The 24,007-nt window shown below is 40.3% G+C and overlaps 1 protein-coding gene across 3 annotated transcripts in view; it reads right to left on the reverse strand.

Moving 5' to 3' along the window:
* The window catches only part of LOC101850179 (nuclear factor 1 X-type), a 67,124-nt gene that overhangs the window by 22,065 nt on the left and 21,052 nt on the right, over nucleotides 1-24,007 (reverse strand). For 2 of the 3 annotated variants that reach the window (XM_005100447.3, XM_005100445.3), the window contains exons 4-9: nucleotides 21,531-21,714; nucleotides 13,584-13,643; nucleotides 5,831-5,923; nucleotides 2,859-3,029; nucleotides 1,489-1,653; nucleotides 15-233 (exon numbers count right to left, since the gene is read on the reverse strand). In XM_005100447.3, the coding sequence (XP_005100504.1) occupies nucleotides 15-233; nucleotides 1,489-1,653; nucleotides 2,859-3,029; nucleotides 5,831-5,923; nucleotides 13,584-13,643; nucleotides 21,531-21,714 (892 nt within the window). The remainder of the gene's footprint in view (nucleotides 1-14; nucleotides 234-1,488; nucleotides 1,654-2,858; nucleotides 3,030-5,830; nucleotides 5,924-13,583; nucleotides 13,644-21,530; nucleotides 21,715-24,007) is intronic. The other variant, XM_005100446.3, reaches the window with a different exon arrangement.

Below are 24,007 nucleotides of genomic sequence, written 5' to 3' on the forward strand. Positions count from 1 at the left end.
GACACTGTCATTACCCGGTGCCGGTGGCGTGTGCTGCTGAGAATGTGAGGGTCCAGCTGACATCATGCCTGGGGTGTGAGTGCTCATGGGTCTCGGCGGGGTGGGAGCAAGGGAGCGAGAATGTTGACCACCCATGCTCCCTGACGGTGACACGGGGGCAAAACCTGGCTCTTGCTTTGGTTTGACTGGCAACATCATATGAGGGGAGTGCATGGATGGACCATGACTCATGCCTGGAAGTGTGCAGATAAAATGCTTTGTGAGTGTCAAAACCTGCTACAAAAAAATGTCATGATCTCAAGCTGAGCTTATTCAACTACACATTAAAGAAAGCAATATCAAAAATTGCCATCTCGAAGTAAAAGTCTTCAACATGCCTTGGAATGATTCTTGGAATAGGACTGTAACAAGATTACCAACAGAGATTTACAGGAAAGATTTAGGAGTTCCAACCGAATTTACATTGCTCATGCAACACAGACATCGTTGCCACACACAAGATGGTAAATCGGATAAAAACCTCCTTTATGTAGAACTCGAGAATGGAAGGGTAAAAAATGGCAAAAAGTCTCAACAAATAAAGAAGTAAAGTCCAGGCCAGTCAGAAACATAATGGAGAAGAACGTAGCAGCAAAAGCATTTGTGTTACAACGTGGTGGAATCAGGTGTTCCTCAGTTTTGGCCATGTCGAGTTATTGCTTGTTCGTTTGTTTTATTTCGATTAAACAACGACCCATCCATCTTGAATAGAAATAGAGATATTTGTGATTGAAGAAGAAGCCTTATTTCAGGGGTAAAATAAGCGAGAAAATGGCTGCCAAAGTTGGAAGACTTCCAACATTTTTTGTGCCTTCATAGTTTTTCAGTAAAATCTAAAAAGAAATGTGTTTTTAAATGGACATGAAAGGTATTCAGCCAAATGACCAAAAAAATCCATAAAAATTGCAATACTGGCAGAAAAATGCCAGTTTCTTCAATTTCATTATTTGGATGAGCGCCTCATTTCACCACGATGCATCACATATATGAAGCACTTGAAGAGTCACAAGATAATTCAACTGAGTGCAGAACATCGACCATTCACTAGCACTCAAAATAACCAGCATTTTCTTAGTCTTATTGGCCTTAATACCCTTGTAACAGTGACGACACCTACATTTGGAAAGATAATAAGTTTTTTTTTTTAATCTATCAAAAGCTGACGTTTGACACATAATTCAACAAATACTACAAAGGGATTTTCCTGGATGCAAGATAGCTTTGACTTCCGATCATGTTTTTCTCAAGAACCATGGGAAAACATACAAAAAGTAAAGAACTTGTACTGTGGAAAGTCTTAAATATTTACTTACAGCATCAAAGAAGTACATGTAGCTAAAACCCAGTGTGATAAAAGCAACAAAATCAACGGTAAACCTAGGAAAAGAAGGACAATATAATAAGTGATGGCATATTTGACAAAAGTACCAAAACTGAAAGTCCTCTCACCTGGTTCCATGTGCTCCCCTTGCCAGGAGTGTGGGGCCAGCCCTCCCCCAGGGGCTTTGGTGTAGTAGCCGCTGAGATTCTCTTCACTCTCAACACTTTCCACGTCATCATCAACAGAGGACATGGAATTCATGTGGTTGCGCTTTAGTTTCTTTGGTGGGTTACCTGCAACAGCAAATACATATATGTTGTTTGTAAGTTTGAGTAAAGAGAACACATGACACACCAATGATCATTTAGTGCAGGAGAAAGAGTAGGAAAGTACATGTAGACAGAAACAACAAAAGGAAAAAAAGTAGCATGTGGTAACCAATTGTGCAAAATATTTTGAAAATAAAGGAAATCCACTGTACAATGAAACCCAATCACTTTGCCAGGGAAAAAAACAAGCAATCATCCAATGATCATGATTTCTAATGAACACTTGCAAGCACAGACCTTCAGCTTGTTGCTATCCCTATTGACGTATTGATTATGATCCTTTCTCCACAGCAACAAAACTATGACTTTTGCCCCCACTGACTTAGAAGAACCAAAAACTTCAAATGTGGTCTCCTCTGCCTGTATGTGTAATGATACAGGAAAGAACCATATAAACTTCATCATCCTTGGTAATAATGTTGAAACAAATATAAAAAGACTCGGTAAGAGTTTCTCAGATCCTATTTTCTTTTTACATAAAAGGACTCATTATTTTTTTCTAGTCTTATTTCCTCTTTCATAGTCTTTTTGGTATTTCAAAATAAATGGAGTATAGGAATTTGTTCCATACGGGGACTTAGCCCTGTAATCAGAGACAACTCTTTAATTATTGTGCAAACTGCATAAAAGAGTAGCCATAAATATCCCCCTACTGACCCATGTTCACATTCAACCACACCTCCACAGCTGAAAAAGCCTGTCTTATGACTGTAACATCTTTGCCCCCAGTATACACGATGTAATAGCATTTGTGGTGTAATGGTAAGGCTCTCAGCTGTAGCACAGAGAAGGCACATGTTTTGTTTGTTTTTAGTAAGAGTTTTACAGAACTTGAAGCACAATTAGATCTAAAAGTGCTCAAAATCAGAGGTGTTACAAGAGAGTAACAAAGACAAAAAAAGAAGGAGAGATAATGAAGATAAATGTTCAATAAGAAAGAAGGAGTAAACCGCATTTGAGCACTAGCCACAGACGTGTTTAATTCCCGGGTGCAGAGGTTATCTGTCTAATACACCCATCTCTCTGCTGGGATGCTGTATCCCACTCAGCTCGGGTTGAATTTGATATGCAGGGCCTTCTGAACAATCTAAATTGTCGTGGAGGAGAAAAATAATTACGATACATATAATTTTTTATGCAAGCTATGGTGGGTTCGTTGTGGTAGTCACCTGCAGGGCTGAGAGCCGATGGCTGCCCATTAGTCATGGCCACAGTGTGCATAGGCACCATTGTTGGGGGCCCGTGCGGGTCCTGAGGGCTGTAGTTGTAGTAGCTGGGGGAGTCCATTCTGCTGTGAGGCAACAGAGGGTGGGTCCCATTGGGGGTCATCATGATGGAGGCTGAAAATGCAACAGATTTGGGTTTGAGTTCAAGTCAAGAGAATTTGTTGATTTGAGTTTGAGTAAAGAGAAGTACATCAACACAATAACGGTCATTTTGTGCTAGAAAAAGGTAAGACAGACGGACGGACGGACGGACGGACGGACGGACAGACAGAAACAACTGACGGAAGGAAAAGGAGTTGGACCTACTAGTGACACCCATCGATTGGCACATCAGACAAAGAACACATCCTACACATATACTCCAGTCTGACATAATGGCAGAGTCATAGTGACACATGAATAGTACAAGGTACGGGCTTGAATTATTAGTAAATTTAGAAATGACATCACATTCTAAGAAATAAAGACCATTTCATGGTTATAACGCCAAGGAAAGAGAATCGCATCGACAAAATTTTTAAAAATTATAATGTTTGTTTAAGGAGAAGTTTTACAGCGCTCGCAACTGCATAAGGTCATATGAGCGTCAAGGGGTGGATGTCAACAGAGAAGTCCTTATAGGGAATCAGGCTTACTCTGCTCACCTCTCTAGCCTCAACAACACAAAGTCTGCTTCGACTATCAAGGCACCCCGGAAATAGCGGGTCACAAGAGAGTGACAAACGTACAAAAGAAGTAGAGGAAAAATGACAATAGTAAGGATTACGAAAGAAAAAGCAGCAGTTCCCTGTTGTAGATCAGGCACAGTTATGAGCGTGACATTGATGAATCAGCCCATTTACAATTCTACTGTGCATTAACGAGAAATGTCCCCCCTTTGGGAATAGCCTAAAGACACTTCAGCCAGTGGCAGCGCCACTGGGGGAGGGGGGGGGTGTTATTATTTAGTGCTAGGAAAAAATAGGACTAATAGACCGAAACAGTAGAGACTACGGAGAAAGAAAGGAATACCAGCTTCCTCCAACTCTCAACACAATAAAGAGCAAGAAAATGGGGCAATTTGTTGTTCGCAGGGCTACATCAATAACTTTAACATTTTTGACAGGACCTAAATTTCCTCCCAACAATTCCCCTCCTCTGAAACTTCAAATTGGATGGGAAAAAAAAAAAAAGAGCCAAAATCTATTTTAGCTTTTCAGCTATCTCATAAGTTGTTACATAAGCTTGATAAAATTTTAAGCACTGTTTTAAAGAAATCTGTGGTAAAGTTAATAACATTTAAGACTTTGACCCTAGTCAGGATAAGGAAAAACATGCTCATCTACCAGCTGTCTAAAAAAAAAGAGGACTCCTTTAAATGGCAATAACTCGGTTATCTTAAAACCAATTTTATTAAAACTTCACACAAATAAAATTCAACCATGGGGACGTTACATTTGTCAATACGAAAAAAAAAAATCCATTTGTTCAAAACATTTCAGCCAAAATTGACTGAAACGGAAAACTTCGTAACTTCTTAAAAATCAACCATTCTATTTCAAATAGACACTATTTGAGCATTGACAACAAATTAATGCAAAATTGATATTGTTAAATCAACTCAAGGAAGGTGTTCACTATTTAAATCTCTAGGTGTAGACCATTTGGTCACTTTTAAGCGTGGAGTGATGCAACCAGGTTTCATCCTCCATCACAATATGAGTAAGAAAGTCATCTCCTTCGTCATTGTAACATGTCAGGAATGTCAATGCGCTGGAAGCCGGTTGATCCTTGTGCGCTTGTGTCAGCTGCTTGGGTACCCAGCGTGAGCACACCTTTCGATAACCCAAATGGTCAGTGACAATTTCATGTAGAAGCGACTTTGAAATCTCAGGAAAGTTTGAAGAGAGTGAGGAAAGGGTAAAACGCCTGTCTTCCTTTACCATACCTTAATGTCAACTTTGTTTATCAAATCATAACTAATCAAAGATGGATGCCCACTCCTGGGTTCATATTGCACATTTTCTCGTCCCTCTTTCAACATTCACCCACTGCATTAAATATCGCTAGGCTTCGTGCTCTTTGCAGTCAGAAAACAAATAACAATAACAGACTGAACAGACTGAATTTCACTGTTAGTATAATTTTCAATCTTGGAAGACATGTTGAAGCTTTAAATGGGTGTAGGATGTTGATACAAAATGTGGCTGTGTAAACTGGCAGGGAAAAAACTGGGCGAGATGTTTTACAAGCATTGTAGATTGTTGTTTACAACGGCAAGAAGGAAGCTGAGGGCTCTTTCCGGTTCAGTATTAACTCACTGTGTTGCAAAATTGGGAATATCTTAACCCAGTTCAGAGATATGTGAAAACGTTATTTACTTTCTGGACGTCCCTTGTACTATTGGCACCCATCCCAAGCCCGAGAGTTTTGAAACCTTTATCGGTATGGCAGTAGAACAAGTAAAAAATCTGTAACTACTGGAAAAATTTGTAGATTTAGGAAGCCCTGTTTTAAGTGGGTCCTCTTGGTTTTAGCCACCCTGTACCTATCGAAGTTGTTTTAATCATTGTAGCTGAAGTTGTTGAGATTCACTTTACACTATATGAGTACAACAATATTCACATAACCTTAGGAACATATCAGTGAATGGTTTGAGCTCTGAATTTTAGTGAAGAGAAACACATGGACATAATAACGGTCATATGGTGCAGGGAAAAAGCAAGATATGCAGAAAAAACAAAAAGAAAAACCACCTGCTCCATGTATCTTTTTAGTTTTAGTAAGGTTTTACGGCTCTCGCAACTGCTCCATGTATGGGGTGATGGTAACAAAGAAATCCAAAGTGAAGACCAAACCAGAGCCTCTTGCACAAAGCCTAAAAGAGCACCCACCAACCACCTGCAATGAAAGAAGCGCTCACAATAATAACTTACGTCTTGTCACTCTCAGCAGTTCTGAAGCAGAGAACACACCAGTGGCCATAATACTGTCATTGCCGGACACACCAGAGTGGATATTCCCTGGAACTGAAGAAATAAAGTAAGAAAAAAAGTCAAGTAACTACAATTTTACCTGAATTCCTCTCAAAACAAATATGAAAGAATGAAATACTGCATATGTGAGGCAGCAGGGTGAAATCAGGCGCTCGTCAAAATAATGAAAGTCAAGAAACAGGCATTTTTCCGCAGGTTTGAAAATTTTTTATTTAATTTTTGTTTTTTAGCTCAACACCTTTAATGCCTGTTAAAGAATACATAAAATTTCTGTGTGGATTTTACTGAAAAACATTGATTAAAGGCATGAAAGATGTAAATTTTCAGTTTCCACAGACTCTCAAGCAAAGAAATAACTCAACTTTGGCTGCCATTTAAAAAAAAAATTCTACCTCTGAAACCAGGAAACTCCCACCTCCTTCAATCGCCAATACCTTGACTTGTATCCAAGATAAATCAATTTTTTTGCATCAAAACTAAGGCAAATGGATTGGCTTTAAGATGACACCAATAACCCCATACGCCCCAAAATTGACGAGCGCCTGATTCCACTGCATCATGACACATATATGTAAAATAGTCTTTTTTTGTCTTAATTTTCAAGAAGAGGGTACACTGTTTGATCTTTGAGCCACAGTTATGTAACAATGAAAGTCAAATAAGTAAGGAAATAGTGGCACAATCCAACCATATCAAGCAGAACAATGAATGCTCTTGGTCCCCCCCCCCCGTCTCTGATTAGAGCTGAACTGTACAAGACAGAAATAGACACAATACTACAGTAACGCTGCACAAGGAATAGAGGGAATCAAGACAACATAAAAGCACTAATCAACCTGATGACACGAAAATACCATATGTTTTTAAGAAATTATTGATGGTTGTAGCTGATTCTGGAATCACTTTTTTCCTAACCATTTACTTTATAAAAAAAGCGAACAAAAGGAGTAAACCACAGTCAGAAATCTGTCACAGTACAGAAATGTTGTGTATACACTAGATAGACAAATGATTAAGTTAAGTACATCATTTAGTTTAAGGAACTTTACAGCACTTGCAACACAAACGGGTCATATAACTGCCGAAGATTCCAGTTGTTACTACTAGAGAGGAACATACAAAGAAAAGGGGGAAAGATCTAAGAGATGATAGATGAAAACAACACTCCTCAACCACTACCACTGCTACAACAATCATTTCTGTCCCAGCTTTGCACCTTGCATAAAGATGAGGTATATTGCCTTGCTGGGCACAATTCTAAGTTTTCCCTTCCTGAAACTGGGAAAAACCGTAAATGGATAAGAGATAATTAGAACTTCATGAGGATTTGAACCAAGAGCCTCCATTTGATGGCCATGTTTGCCAGTCTTCAGTGCCTCAGCAGTTATCAGTTTAGTTTTAGTAGAGGTTATACGGCGCTCGCAACTGCATAAGGTCATATGAGCACCAGAAGATTAGGGGTGTTACAAGCGAGTAACAAACATAAAAAAGAAGAAGGGGAGATAAGGACGATAGATGTTTGATAGGAAAGAAGAAGCAAACCACACCAGAGCACCCGCCAACCAACCACTCAGTTATCAGGGCACGAGAAAAAAAATAGACATCCCGTTTTCAAGTATCGCCTCCACTGACAATATCAAACTTGAAAAAAAAGAAACTAGACTGAAAAATGTCTTTTCTTTTTAATCCGTTCACGCAAGCTCTTGCTACCCACAACAAGAAACATAAAAATCTGATAGTTCGTTTGTAAAGAGAAGATAATAGATTCAAAAATTGCCATTTAGTGCAAGGGAAAAGTTGTTGTTTTTTAAGTAGAGGTTTTTACGGCGTTCGCAACTGCATAAGGTCATATGAGTGCCAAGGGGTGGATGTCAACAGAGAAGTCCTTACAGGGAATCAGGCTTACTCTGCTCACCTCTCTAGCTTCAACAGCACAAAGTCTGCTTCGACTATCAATGCACCCGGGAAATAGCAGGTCACAAGAGTGCGACAAACAAACAAAAGTAGAGGAAAATGATGATAGTAAGGATTAGGAAAGAAAAAGCAGCAATTCCCTGTTGTAGTTCAGGCAGTTGTGAGCAGGACATTGTTGGATCAGCCCATTTACAATTCTACTGTGCATTAGAACGAGATATGTCCCTCCTTTGGGAATGGCCTAAAGACACTTCAGTCAGTGGCACCGCCCCGCGGGGGGGGGGGGGAAGGAAAAAGTAAGAGGACAGAAACAACAAAGCGAAGAAAGATTTACCAGTGGTGCCCTCCAGCCACCCGCAGGTACGGGGGAAAAAAGAAGAGGATCTGATGTACAGAGACAAACTGAAAGATACAACAAAGCTGGTCCTCACAGAGGAGAGCGGAGTCCCCTTAAGCATCTGCGGTCTAATTATTTATTAATTAATTCACAAACATTCGTCATTTATATCAGTAAAGAAGCACGTGGCCATTTAGTGCGCGCAACAAGCGATACCGACAGAAACTACAGAAGCAAAGAAAAAAAAGTAGGATCCTCCCAGTGGCGCCCTCCAACCATCCCCAAGACAGAAATAACGGAGGGACAACACGCAAGTAGGACAAGGAACCATTAGCATTCCCCAATCTCCCCCTCCCTCCCCTACTCCATCACGCGCTCGGGGCTGCTAGAGCAACAGCTGTTCTGTCCGTTCATTTTCACACATGAGCTACTCGGTGAAATCTTGAGCAAAATGTCGACCACAATTTCACTGAAAAGGGAACAAACGAAACAATACCCCCCAAAAATATAACTTTTTTTCACGTATGAAATACACGTCACATGAACCCTCAGTCTCATAATGTCCGCACATACAGATACGTCTAAGCAGACACCACATACAATTTACACACAAATCCACAAACAAAATATACGGAATAGCAGGCGCAACCAAGTACACTCTGTCTTTCTCTCTGTCTTTCTCTCTGTCTGTCTCTCTCTCTGTCTCTCTCTCTCTCTCTCTGTCTCTCTCTCTCTCTCTCTCTCTCACGCAAACACATATGCGTCCACACACAAAATTTTGCGCGCGCGACACACACACACACACACTCACACACACACACACACTCACACACACACACACACACACACACACACACACACACACACACACGAACGCGCGCGTCGATATCAGTGTCCTCATAAATATGCACACACAAAAAAGGGCAAAAACGACACAGTGGTCTTTCTCTCTATGTCTTTCTGTCTCTCACTCTGTCTCTCAGTCTCTCTCTCACGCAAACACATATGCGTGCACACACGAAATTGCGCGCGCGCGCACACACCCACGCGAACGCGACGCACAAAAAATAGGGCAAAAACGGCACAGTGGTCTTTCTCTCTATGTCTTTCTGTCTCTCACTCTCTCACTCTGTCTCTCTCTCACTCGGTCTCTCTCTCTCTCAGTCTCTCTCTCTCTCTCTCTCTCTCTCTCTCTCTCTCTCTCTCTCTCTCTCTCTCCAATGGCAAAATAGTAAATGAGCTCATCCTCGAAAATACCGTCAAGCCATGTCGGTAATATTGCATTTAATGTGTGGTAACTGGTGGGAAGGGGAAGGGGTGGGGTGTCCCTTGATCGAGACAAGACAACAATAGCTCAAAAAACAGTGTATAACACCGCAGCATCTGTAATGTGTTAAAGTATCAGTTTGTCATGACTGACTGTTACGTGTGTCATTGTAAAACAAATCTCCCAACGGGAATACATGATGATGCTGACTCTCTCTCTCTCTCTCTCTCTCTCTCTCTCTCTCTCTGTAGTACACGCGTGCCCCGCGCGCTTGCGTGCGTGCGTGCGTGCGTGCGTGCGTGTGTGTGTGTGTGTGTGCGAAAGAGAGTAAGAGGAAAGGAAGAGGGGAGGGACATAGAGAAAGAACGAGAGAGCCAACGAGAGATAGAGGGACAGTGAGAGAGAGAAAAGAGAGAGAGAGAGAGAGAGAGAGAGAGAGAGAGAGAGAGAGAGAGAGAGAGAGAGAGAGAGGGGGGGGGGAGGGGGGAAAAGAGAGAGTGTTTGAAAAAGGGGGGGAGGTATGAAACGATAGAAGTGCAACACCCCCCCCCCCCACACACACACACACATACACACACACAACAAGAGCATTCAGTTCGAGATATGCTGGACCTTACGGAATATCATAATGTTCTAAAGTTCCAATTTTAAAAAGGTTAAGAGATACTCCAATATTCAGTGCGATACATTTCGTTCGTGTGGACACACATGCCGGCATTTAACCACGTTCAAAACACGTACTCGATACAACACAACCATGCACTACAACGTAACAGAATTCTCTCAACTATAAAGTGGAATTCACATATTGCGCGCAGACCTACCAAGCACCCGTCCCTTCCCAATCCCAACAGACATGACCTCTTGAACGAAAAGGACGAGCCTCAAAGCAGAAAAAGGAGAACCAGCAGGTCTGCTCAGCACGGCATCGCAAAGGGGGAGGGGTGGGGGGGGGGGGGGGATTAGCAGTGTCCATTGACCCACGAGCCCTTTGCAAGAGCCGAGTGTGACGTGAGAGCGGAAAACAGGCTCCCTGTACATTTACATTTACTCGGGTGGTAATATGTCTCCTAGGTCTACACTGGCATTAGTGGTAATAGTCCATGGTCTGGGCTCACCTCATCCTCTCCCCCCCCCCTCAAACTGGTCCTTGGGCTCACGACACGAAAGGTTAGCACGTGTGTCCATTCTTACACAGGGTGCATACGACACTGCACTTACTCAACATTCACGGAAATACGAACTACTGTACTCCAGCAAATAGGCATGGCGGAAATACGGCTACGGTTTGATGGCAATCCTACGGCACTAAGCATGAATCTGCCCACAAGTAAACGACTCAGTTTCATAAAAGCAAGTTTATCATTAATCAGCGTTCGTGGCGTAATGGAAAGGCGCTTCACTGTCGCATGAAGAAGACGTGGGCTGGATTCCCGTGTGTGGTTGGGGGGGGGGGGATATTCAAATCGAAAATGGTCTTTTCGTCTGGCATTGATCCCTCTCAGGGGGCTCTCGTGGCCTTGAGGTTAAGGTGTTGGCCTCTCATTCAAAAAGTCCCGGGTTCGAATCCGGGTAGCGACCGAAATATTTTCTTCTCTAAAATTGTCTCCTTTCAACTCCTTTCCTGCTCTCTAGCAATGTACTGTCGTCTGCTTTCGTCTCCTCTTTCTGCCCCCACCCCCTCACCTCCTTTGCCCCCTCCTCTGGGCTCCTGACTCTTTCTGCAGCCTTTCAACTGCTACTCCTTGACTCCTTCTTACAGCTGTCTTTCTGCCACATCCCTGATCTTCTGGTAGGAAAGATCGACACCCAGCCTTCTCGGACAAGGGCGAAAAATCTCGGAGAGCCCGTGTGCAAGTTGCGCACGTTAAAGATCCCTTGGTGGTCTAAAATCGATAAGAGTAGGCTTCGGACGCCACCCGGGCAAAATTCAAAATTTCCTACCAACTAATAAATATTAGGTGTGTCCCGCGCGCTCATATGACCTTATACAGTTGCGAGCGCCGTAAAACACTTACCAAAAAAAAAAAAATCCCTCTCAGCCCAGGTTGACCCTGACAGGGAAGGTCACCGCTTAAATGGTATAACTAATGTAAAACTTCTTCTACAATTACTATTATTCATTTTGGTTCACACGCGCTTTGTATACATCGGTATGAGATTTGCACAGTGAGATCATCTCTGATTGACATTTGCGAACCTCAAGTTTCGTTTAGTTGACACTTGCGAACCTTTATTTCTCCAAAGGACGCCGCTTTTTGACGCCAGACACCTCCAATCTTACATTCATTGCCGATCGACCTGAACTAAGTGGGCAGATGGCAGTGAAAACTCATAACTAGTACAGTTATGCCTGATGGGAGCTGTTCAAAACAAGATCGTCATAAAGCATTCCAGCATGATACTAGTTGAGTTAACACTAAGCCCAAGCCTCATGTAAGCCGAATGTACACGTTCACGATGGCAAAGCTTTGACCCTGCCAATCAGGTTCAACCCCAACTGAATGGGACTGATTGACATACAGCATCCCACCATTAGAAAGGAGATACACGATAAAATAGAAGGCCACATACTGGAATCGAACTCAGGCCTTCTATCTGAAAAGCCAAAGAACCTAATCATTACACCATGGACGCATGATTTTAACGTTCACGCAACTTTTCTTATCCCCAATCAACGGGAGAGCCGGCGGGTGAGCGGGCCACACTCCCTTACACACGTAGTTGGCCCGACCACACTCACAACGCGCGCAACCCTTGTACAGACCCTGGACAACCGTCGTCAATCTCTAATTGCTGACCTAGCAGAGCACAACAAGTCGTGGGCCGGCGACTCCGGCACTGTTAAAATCCACTAGGGGGTCACCAAAAGGTCAGCCCTTAGGATAAGGGTGAGGGGGGGGGGGCAGGGGTACTCCGCCGTATTGTGGCTGCGGACAACCCGCCATGGGATTCCCCCCTTGATACCAAGCCGACTACAGACAGCGTCGGAGAGAAATGTGTCAACATTACTATAAAAGCCCTCTGGGCGGGCGCCTCCTAATGCACACACATCACGGACACACGACATTCAGAAGTGTAAAGAGCAGAATTGCAAAATAACACCTACTCCCCGTCTGGAATCGGTACTTGCTGGTTGACGGCAAACACTTGGGCGGTCACTTATCGGTCAAAGACGAAAATAAGTGAAGAACCGCAGACGCAAAAGAACAAGAACATGCGCGCGCGCGCACACACGCACACACGCACACACACACACACACACACACGCACGCATTCATGTTATATGCCACAAAAATAGTCAGTGATGAAGAACGTACCGCATCTGATAAAAAATAACTACATCGACACATTAACAGTCATTCCGTGTTGGTGAAAAGGGAAGAAAAATAGGAAGTGAAGAAACAACAGAGGGAAAGCAAAGATAAGACCTACCAAGACAATATTACAGGAGCAAGTTCCCAACTTCTCAGACATATCTTTGCATTAAAGTCAACAGCAACCTAAACAGTAGAGTAGTATTGCCACCTTTCATCAAACAGCAAAGGGTTTGCATTCATACTATACCACTAAATACTCACTCACTTCCCACTAAACTTCTCTTTGGGAGATAACTTTCTGACATCTTTCGTGTTTTACATTTCATGTGATTGATTGTACGAAACGCCATTATCCCCCCTTCTTGGCAATTAGTAGACGCAATCTGGATCAGTTTCTCATCAGATTAGAGACAAGGAACACACAAGGTACTTTTAAAACCTTTTCAAACAAGGAGATTCTCAGTGCAAGTAGAAACCATAATTATCAAGACAGTTGCAAAAGAAGCGCTTCACACCTCCACCCATATACTTGGCAAGAGAATTGCAAGCAAAAAGTCCAAAGAAATAGAATACAATGCCAACTGAAGCACACCATCCAACAACTTGGAGGTGTGCCTTGGTTCTCACAAAGCAGTGGTGTCTACAACACCTCGGGAAAAAAAGCACGGTCTCCACCATGAGTGAAGGCAGTTGACAATTCCTTCCTATTCTTCATCTTCTCCTGCTTTCTTCTGAAAAATATCCATGTCATCAACGACAACATGAATTTTGTGACGTTAAGAAGTCAAGAAACAGGGGTGTGACCTATGAGCAACAGGCGAAAGGACAGAAATGAGGGATGAAGTGCACACTGACCTTTCATGTCTGGGTCTCCATTCATGGACAAGTCAATGTAATCTCCCCTTAGGTCTGGCACTGGAGAACAGAAACAGACCGCAGAACCAGATGTCAGTATCAAAGAGCAAACAGAAGACTACAGTGTGAAAGTGGGGCTAATCTAGGGATCAGCACACATGACAGTTAGTAGAATGATCATGGCAGAAAAAGCAAAACACACAGTATCTCTTTTGCAGAAAGAAGCTCAGCAGGCACACAAAGAGCATACAACACAAAAAACTTGAACCTGAGAGCCGAAACCAACGTAATCGTGTGCTAGTCTTCCACACTCAGCAGTGCAGCTCAAACACGTTTCAAAACAGCAAAGCCAAACAGTGTCTATTGCGGCTAACCACGCTTCTCTTGGATGATAGATGTCTGAACAATGAAGGTCAAAGTGGAACATACATCCAGCCTGACACAAGACAAAACAAAACACTGCAAGAGACCCATTTATGACAAAAGCCAGTCAAACATATGACAGATTCTCTTCTACCATCAGAAAATAGGTTAGCTTCAGAGAAACTTCGAAAACTTCTGAACAATTTGAGCTGCCTTATCAATGCAGCAACATCAAGTACCAAACAGGGTGTGATTTTTAACACCAAGATGTCAAAAGTAGAAAGAAAGAGGACTACGTGTTGCGTGGTTTCTTTCTGTCAGACCTTTACATCCAAATAGATAAAAGATACGGTCTTTTTTCATTTAGTTTTAGCTTTAGTAACAGTTTCATGGCACTTGCAACACAATTGGGTAATGTAAGTGCTGAAGATTAGAGGCATTACAAGGGAGTAACAAACAAGAAAGAGAAGAGATAATGATGATAGATATTAGATAGGAAAGAAGCAGCAAACCACATCAGAACACCCATCAACCACCCACAGGTCTTTTTCAAGATGAAGCACTTGGCCACCCCTAACTGCACCATGCCGAGATGAGCGAAAAGATAAAGGCCATGAGTGCAAAGCTACAAAGACAATCAGCCATACAACTAAAGGTTACAGCAGCCATCCATGATCCAATTAACATGCCAGTGGAAGAATATTACATGAAGACCTTAAGTCATGGTTCTCTATTATTATTTTCACCTCAGGGCACCACAGTCATTCTGCTATTAGTATGATGCAATCGTGAAAACTAGTCATTTACTATCAATTGAAAATGCCATTATGCAAAGAGGAACTGCTGTTGTGCTAGGGTGTTGTTTTTTTTTAATATAAAAAAAAAAAACCCAACTAAAAATAAGATTGAAAATGACTGTGACGAGTTCCGTTGAAAAGTGCAATACAACAACACAATGATGGTACTTACATCAAAAGTCAAATATCAGAAACATTTTGTTGTCAATTATACTTAAGTTTTAAAGCCAGAAGGCAGAAGTTTATGCGTGCAATTCTGAGGAAGTAGGCTCTTTTGTACAGGCAGTATCTTTCAGTTATTTCTTTTACCCTTTTCCACAAAGTATTTCTTCAGAATATAATCCCTCTGGGTTGGCATAAATTAAGGAGTTGAAACCCAACCATTTTTAAACCCCCTAGCTTGCGGTAAAATGTAGAGACTCCGCTCATAGTACAGGGAGTCTTGAAATACAATGTACAGTGAAAAAAGCGTTCAAAGAACCAGTGACAATGTAAGGGTAATTGCTTCTTGAATTATAATAGAAGTCTGTCATTTGTATAACTAATGTGTTGAAAGTGACGGCAAACAGATTTCCATAACAATTCTTTTTTTTTTGTCTAGCATTTATGGGTAGCACATATTAAATGTGTTGGGTTTTTTTAACGAGTGAACTTTTATGTTTTGAAAAACAAACCAAACCCATAAACCATGAAAAAGTATACTTGAGAGTAAAAGGGATATTACTATGAAACAAAATACAGATAGTAAAAGATAAAAATAAAAATGTATTTGTAAAGCCCAGTACCATCACCAAACCATAGACCTAACAAATATGGAGAAGACATAGTCCCAGATTCAACTGACTTCAAGTCAATGGAACAAAACAACTAGTCTGCTGCTAGCATCAAGTTAAATACATGGTTCATGGACATGGGATCCTTATGAACATCAAAGCCTTATTGTTTCTTGCACTCATGGGTGACAAACACCTCAGGAATTAAAAAAATACACTCTCATATATTATACTACGTCTGTTAATTACAAACACACCTCAGAACCCTTATCCTCCCAAAAGAGGAGGGAGACAGGAAGTGGGATTTTGGGGGTGTGTGTGTGTGGCAATGCATGGAAACTACTGAAACTACTACTCTCTAATCTACTTGATAAACCGTTGCCTCAGAACTATATGGTCCAAAGTGCCTCTTTATATTATAAGTACACTTTGAATAAAATAGTTCTGAGGCAACAATATATACTGTGAGGCACTGTGGTGAAATCAGTTACTTTTCAAAATCATGAAATCAAAGAAAGAGGCATTTTCCTGATTGTTGGACTACTTTTAAAAAAATTTCTTTCTTTAAATAACAATAATAGTAGTATAGGGTTTTACAGCGCTCACAACTGCTAAAGTCATATGAGCGCGCGAAACACAAGTTGTTTACTTTCGCAAAGGTTCACTGCACGATTGGTTAACTATTTGGCTTTAAAATGCTAAAATATCAAAATTCAGTGTAAATATATTTGCGTTGCTCAACACCTTTTATGTCCATTTAAAAAGATATTTGTGTGAATTTTACTGAAAAACGTTTATCAAAGGCCCAAAAAAATGTGAATTTCCTGTTTCCAAGGACACTAAAGCTTTGAAAGTCACCAAACTTGGCAGCCAATTTCTCTCTAATTTTACCTTTCACATCTCCTTCACTCGCAAATATCACCACTTCTATTCAAAATAGAAGGGGATTTTTTTCTTCGTCAAATGCAAGTCTAATGAACAAGATTTAAGATAAAAATAATAACTCCTTATGCCCAAAATTTACAAGCACCTGATTCCACCTGTATCATGACACACGCATGCATGCGCAGACACACACACATATTATGTGTGAGGCATCATGGAGAAATCAGGCTATCATCAAAATAATGAAATCGAAGAAAATGTCAATTTTTCTTCCAGTTCCACAATTGTTATCGAATTGTTTTTATTTTTGGCTCAACACCGTTTATATTCATCACCATCCAGTGCCAGATGTCGACCATTGTTTTCCACGTTTTCCACTTGTTCCTTTGTTCGGATGCTCTTAAAAAGCTACGTTTCCCTGACCTTTCCATGTTACCCATTTGTTTAGGTTCCCTAAGTAGATTGCTCAGGGCCTACCCCTGCCTCGTTTGAATTCAATTTTGCCAGTGAGAGCTAAATGTTCAAGACCCTTGTGCCTATTCAGGTGTCCCAAAAACTGCATATGTCGTTTCCTGATCCTTTTCAACAGTGAGCGTCCAACGTGGGCTTCATCAAGCAGTACCTCATTTGATTTCTTTTCCTTCCACGATACTCTTAGCAGTCTCTTATGAAACCACATTTCTGTTGCTTTTATTTTATTTTCACTGTCTTTAGTGATTGTCCAGTATTCACAGCCATAGAGAAAGGTTGACCATACACATAGCATTTCAGAACTTTCATTTTGGTAGTCATTGAGATGTTTCTTTTTTTCAGGATTGGGCTCTCTTTATTGAAACTAGCCTTAGCCATTGTAATTCTCCGTTTTATTTCTGTAGAACATGTATATACACGTCCATTCAAAAACACATTGTAGTTTGGCTTTTAATGGAAAAACGTAGATAAAAGGCACAAAAAGTGTAAATTTAGTTTTCATGTCACCAAACTTTGTGACGACTATAATTTTCTCTCTTATTAAACCTCTAAAACTATGTGACCCCAACGTCTTTTAAGACAAAAACCTGGACTTCTATGAAAGATAGATGGGTACTTTTCGACATTGAAAGCAAGACAAATGGACAAACTTTAAGATGATACTAATAAGTCCATATGCCCCAAAATTGGCAAGTGCCTGATTACACACACACACACACACACACACACACACACACAAACAGACCGGCAGGTGGCAGGCAGGAAGGCAGGCAGGCAGGCAGACAGACAGATAAGATTCTGGTATGATCGATCTTTGCGTTACTTTTTAAAAGAAACCATACTCTTCAGACCTCAAAATTAAAAAAGAAAATGGATAGCATTCAATATTTCTAACAACGGATCAAAGCCGGATTTTCATGATACTGAGTTGAAGTATCATACAATTGTAATTTTGTATCGCTATGTATTGCTATAAAATACACCAAAATTAAATAATTGCGATCCAATTTCACTTTTATATAATGTGAGTGCTCGCCGTTCATCAAAACATGTAACTGGGGGGAGGGGGCAGGGCTATGAGTTGTTATTTTGTTTTATTGTTTTAGTAGAGGTTTTACGACGCTCGCAATTGCATAAGGTCATATGAGCGCCAGAAGATTAGAGGTGTTACAAAAGAGTAACAAACATAAAAAAGATGATGGGGAGATAAGGACGATAGACGTTTGATAGGAAAGAAGAAGCAAACCACACCAGAGCACCCGCCAATTACCCACTATGACTTGTAAGAGGAGTTCAGGCTCGCAATATGTTTGTTTTAGTAAGAGTTTTACGGCGCTCGCAACTGCTAAAAATTTGGTGTAAATAAATTCTTTTTAAATAATGTAAATCACAATTTTCCATAAAGGCCAATGGCATTTATGAAATCAAGGATTCTGTTGGAATCAACGACGGAAAACAGATCTTGCAATTTTTTGCATCTAAAATATTTCCTTCGGGTCTTTCCGAAGTCTAGACATTCTGTTCAAATGTGTCTAATGGTAAAATCTGTGTCGCATCCGACAAATCTGTGTCGCATCCGACACAAAAAGGCTCCTCTTCTCCATGAAGGAGGTACTTGTGTGTCAGGGACGTGTGTCCAATGCGTAATCGAGTAAAAATGACCTCGTCTCTTCTGGAGAGGCCCGAAGGTTTTCCGGACCCAGTTTGGGCTTGATGTTGTGTAATTTATTATTTTCTTGTTTTTTCCAATGAGCCTCCCACAGACTGGAGGTGTAGTTTTTGACTTATTTTTAAAGTCAGTCTGTTGGAGAGTGTTCGTTGTTGATCCCAACAGAAGGGACAAGGAGGTCCACTTGCTCGTTTCCTCGGATGCCCACATGGCTAGGTAGCCATATGAACACGATACTTTTCCCGGTTTCAGCCAAAGCGTGTATATTTTTCTGTAACTTAACTATTTTTGGGTGTAAGAGTGTGTCGTTTGTAAGTGAGGTGATGCAAGACAGAGAGTCAGATAGGATAAGGAAAGATTTGTTAGGAGAAGTGCGGAAAGCCCCCAGGGCGAGGTGGAGTCCCTGGTTTCCCTCCACACGGGTCGCAACTCACGGTCAACGAGGAGTGTCAAGGGTATTTCAGTGAAATGATGGTTTAGGAGGGTACTGTACACCAGAATTTTTTTCATTAAATTCATGCACTCATTTTATCCATCTCTTTTCTTTTTTGGATTGTATTAAATTTATGGTTAGGGTCGCCCAGTGCCATTTAAGTATGTAATGCAATCGAGCCCCTCTTAGCATTTCTTGAACAATTTGAACGGATAATTTTTTTAAAGATCGTGAATTCAATTCAAGTAGCATGCTTAAAAAAGTAACCCTAGCTCAGAAACAGGGTACAGCACATTGGCGACCAGCAATAATGCATGGTTTGTCTATGTTTGTGATATTGTGATAATTGTGTATTATTCATGCATTTACCTACAATTTTACCCAAGTGGAATTCATTATTTTTACTTATATTTTCAATTAGAAGATATGTTCCAAAGGAGAAGTGACAGCAAGGCTTAAGACGATAAAAATCGAAGTCACGTTTAGGGATATTATTGCCATATCTGTATTTGGAATGATAACATCTTTTTTACAGATGAAGCGAAAAACCTAGGAATTTATTTTGACTGACTGAAAAGTATCTATGCACCAAATGATTCATCTATGTAAAGTAATTCATTTCAAACTACTCAGAATATAACAAATGTAAATGTATCATCGTGTTGACTCCTTATTTTTTGAAAACCTTTCCACTGGAACAATAAACAGGTTACAGCCACTTCAGAATCAAACCACTCGCATTATTTTAAACAAACCTATCAAGGAAAATGTGACACCAATATTGATCCAAATTCACTGGCTTCCAGTCAAAGCGTGTATATTCAGTACAACATAGCTGCCCTTTCAAATGTAAACAACAATGCACCAGCTTGTCTTTGCAACAGGGTCATCGAATAAGTACCACCTCAGCCTTTAAGATTGTCCAAAAAAATTACTTAAAACCCACCAAAAATAAAAGGCAGAGACTTCGAGGGACAGCTTTCCCCACCACACCCCCTCCCTGTAGAATGCATTTCTACAAAACATAAAGGAAGCGACCACTATATCAAAATTCAAATCTGTTCTTGAAACACATTTGTGAGGCATCGTGGGGAAATCAGGGGTTCCTAAAAATAAAGAAATCGTAGAAATTGGCATTTTTCTGTCCGTTTGGCAATTTTTATCGAATTTTTTTGTTTTTTGACGTAACACCTTTAAGGTCCATTTAAAAACACATTTCTGTCTGGATTTCACTAAAAATTGTTGATTTTGGGGACAAAAATGTAAATTTGCAGTTTCTAAGGACTCTCAAGCTGTGGAAGTCGCCAAACTTTGGGGGCCATTTTCTCGCAAATTTTACCTCTTAAACCAGGCCATCCCGACCTCCTTCAATTGCAAATATCTCGACTTCTATTCATGATATATGAGTATTTTCTCCAACAAAAGCAAGACAAGTGATACCAATAACTCCACATGTTAAAAAATTTACGAGCGTGAGCGCCCGATTCTACCGCGTCATGACACATTTGTTTCTGGCCAACTTTAATCAGTAATGACCTGCACTGCCAATAAATAAATGTTTCTCTTAGTATAGATACTTTCGTTCATGTGGTTCTGTATCAGTAGCTGTGTATTGTAATCAATGTATGTATGGGTATGTATATGTGTTTGTGTGTAATTTTTTAAAGAGAGGTGGGAAGGAAGGGAGAGAGAGGGAGAAGGAAGGAAGACAAGAAAAGACCACTATTAGAACTGTATGGTGCTGGCATTTTTTGTATTATTGTAAAGCCCATTAAGCACACTCTGGTGGAGATATGCTAAATAAGTGTAATTTATCATCATTACTATTAATATTATTATTATTATGAAGGCTGTCATGAATTAGTGGCACTGTAGTGGCAGTTGAAGCAATACATGATTGTCAACTCTAGGTTGACGTGCTAAAGGCACGCAGGCAGCTACTTAATTACATTTGTGTTCATCACCTCTTCTTATTCTTAACAACAACAACAACAAAAACCAACAACTATTCATCTCAAACTTCTTTGCTTAGTTTACACTGTAAATTTGAATCTTATTTCCCTCCTATTCTATTCCACACTTAACTTCCCCTATGCAATAACTTGCAGATTACGCATGTCTTTTAGTTTCTTCTGGTTGTGACCATTCTAACAGTTTCCTTCTCTATATTCTGAGACTCGTGTCATCGGTAGACTAGTGGTTAGGCTACCGGACTCGTAATAGTGAGATTGCAGGTTTGGGAGTTTGAGCCTTGGCTCAGTCCGATGTTGTGTCCTTGGGAAACGCACTTTACACAAATCTCCCACTTGGCTCGGTCCTTTCGGAGATGGATGTTAAACTGGGAGGTCCCGTCTCTTAATCTTAAACAACCTCCTAACAGCGTTGATAGGGGGGGCGTTAAACCGATACCATTTCACCATTTTTTCTTTTTTGAGAAATAATGTATACAAAAGACGTCAGTCACCAGCTGATGTCACAAACAAACCTGAAAGGAAGTATTATTAATAAATTACACCTTGAACAGAGATAAGATGGTGAACCACAAGCAAAACTCACCATAGCTATGGATAAAGTTGGCGAGGTACAGATCTAGCTCCCTCACAGACACACTGATGTGGTGTGGGTTCACACACAGGTTTGGGTGAACGCACTCTGGAGACTTTTCTAATCGTTCACCATCCGTTGACTCCAGTGGGATGGCCTTGAATAGTATCACCATAACAAGATCAAGTCTCCATACCTGATGGAAAAATAGAGACTTTTTTAAGGCCAAGGTCAGCAATGAAAATCAATTATTTCCTTCAATTTTATTATTTTCTGTTAATGCAATAATTTTATTTTACATCCATTTATTTATCGTGGGAAATACATTCTATATATATATATATTAACAAATATCATATCACACGAACCACCAACTGGCAGAAAGAAAAAAAAAAGATGGCAGATGGGAGACAAAAATACAAAGGTGGGGGGAGAAATTGGAAAGTTGTTAACAGCAATGTGCAGTGAGTTATTTATAATTGCCACATTTTGCCCAAAACTACAAAAGGACAACAGAGGGAAAAGCTGGCCCTAACTACCCATGAATTGGACCTACTATAAAGTGCCCGTTCAAAACAAATAAATATCAACCACACACCCACCAAAAAGCACAGAAGCAGCTTATCAGAGCCAAAACGTACTCAACAAGAAACAAAAACACTTCAGAGTCAAACTGAAAGGTCTCTCAGGGCCAGTTATCTAGCACGAAATATGTAAAAGATGTGTCACATTTCCTCCACTTGGTACATACAGACATACTTAGATAACAAAGAAACACTCACCCTTCGGGGTAAAGCCCCGGGGCCCCCCCCCCCCCCCCCCCCCCACATACTTATCAAGCATGAGACAATCTTGAATCTAAAACAAGTGCACAATATCTTATCAATACTATTTGCTTAACATCCTATACACCATCCAGGGTTATACAGGTAATAAATAAATATATCATTGTTTATCTAACTAGCTATGGTATTGAAGGTCTCCATTTAATAGTTCTACTTCAACTGTATAGGCCCAATCTAAATATCTAAACTTCTGGCATATCAATATAACGTCTTGAAAACCTTTTCCTGATTCCAAAAACTGATAAGACTGCAAATAATTCTGAATACTACTTCCTCTAATGCCTTTTGAATGATCTATGGATTGATTAACCAGTAGAAATAATGGCAGCAAACTAGCGTGATTTGACAACTCATTCAGTAAAAAGCATCTGACAAGAATAATAGTAACAGCACGTTTCTAATCATTGCATGATAAGAACAGTTACATAATATCTAGGCTGTGTTGAAATGCAATCTAAAAGACCCCAAAATTACAGACTTTTTGTAGATTTTTTTTGCTATGCATAACAGTTCAGGCAAAAATACTCCATACCTACTTTAAATATAGCTCAAATTTCACCTCCGAGTCCTCTCCATGTATTAGAATACAGGGTGATCAAAAAAACAAACAACTCTACAACTTCTTTTGTTAATATTTTCCTTCACGCTGAAGTTTTGCGTTTCGAATTTCTACACAACATTTGGACGTCAAAAGAAATTTGTCTGATATTCATTTCAGATAAATCCACAGAATAGTTTTGCCTTGAAAAGCACGTAAAAAACAACCCATTTTCAGATATGTCGCCATTTTTGTAGCATGAAGCACAAGTTCGCATTAGGCCTACCACTAAAAATCCCGAACCATTGCGCCATATTGCAAGCTGCAACCCGCCCCCCCCTATTGTCTCTAGAAACAGCTCCATACTGTAAGGTGTACATTGTATTAAGTGGCTTTGAGTAACCATGGGTGAGTGGATCCTTGTGTTGGGCCTCCACTAAACATTACGAACGACACATTAAAATGAGCTGAGTCCAAAGGAGGACATATATAGACCATTTGTTCTCGGAATTACAGAAACAATTTTTTTACTCTGTAGAAGAAAAGAAATTATGTTGTGTTACAGGGATGGATAGATTAGATTTTTAAAATAAAAGGAAAGAAAGAAAAAAAAGCAATCATTCCATGACTTTCTTTACAAGATCTTTTAAATTGGTACATTTTGCATTTATGGACGGCTTTTAAAGCCATTTCCGTTTTCAAAAATAAGTTTCTACTTTGTGAATTTTATGTGAAACAAATTCCTTCTGAATGAATATTATCTGTTCCAAAAAACAATATTCTAGTACAAATTTTGTGCGAGATATTCAGACAAAAAGTTGCACTTTCTCTTAACATTTTCTGTAAGACCTGAGAAATGAAATCAAATGTGGTAAGTCTTTTTGCAAGTTTCAAGCTGATCTTCTCAGCATCAGTTCTAGCAGTAAACTTTGTCCAGCCAAAAACTACACAGGACTCTCATTTATGTTCAGCTAAGACAAATAAGAACACTTGATAGCTTCAAAAGACATCTTAAACTTAAACATTTTCTGTTCCTACAGGCCTATCCTTCATAAGCTTATAACGTTATCTTTCATTATATTTGTTCTGTTCCTATGTCTGGATGA

This window comes from Aplysia californica, unplaced genomic scaffold (genome assembly GCF_000002075.1).
Source record: "Aplysia californica isolate F4 #8 unplaced genomic scaffold, AplCal3.0 scaffold00247, whole genome shotgun sequence".
Taxonomy (NCBI): Eukaryota; Metazoa; Mollusca; class Gastropoda; order Aplysiida; family Aplysiidae; genus Aplysia; species Aplysia californica.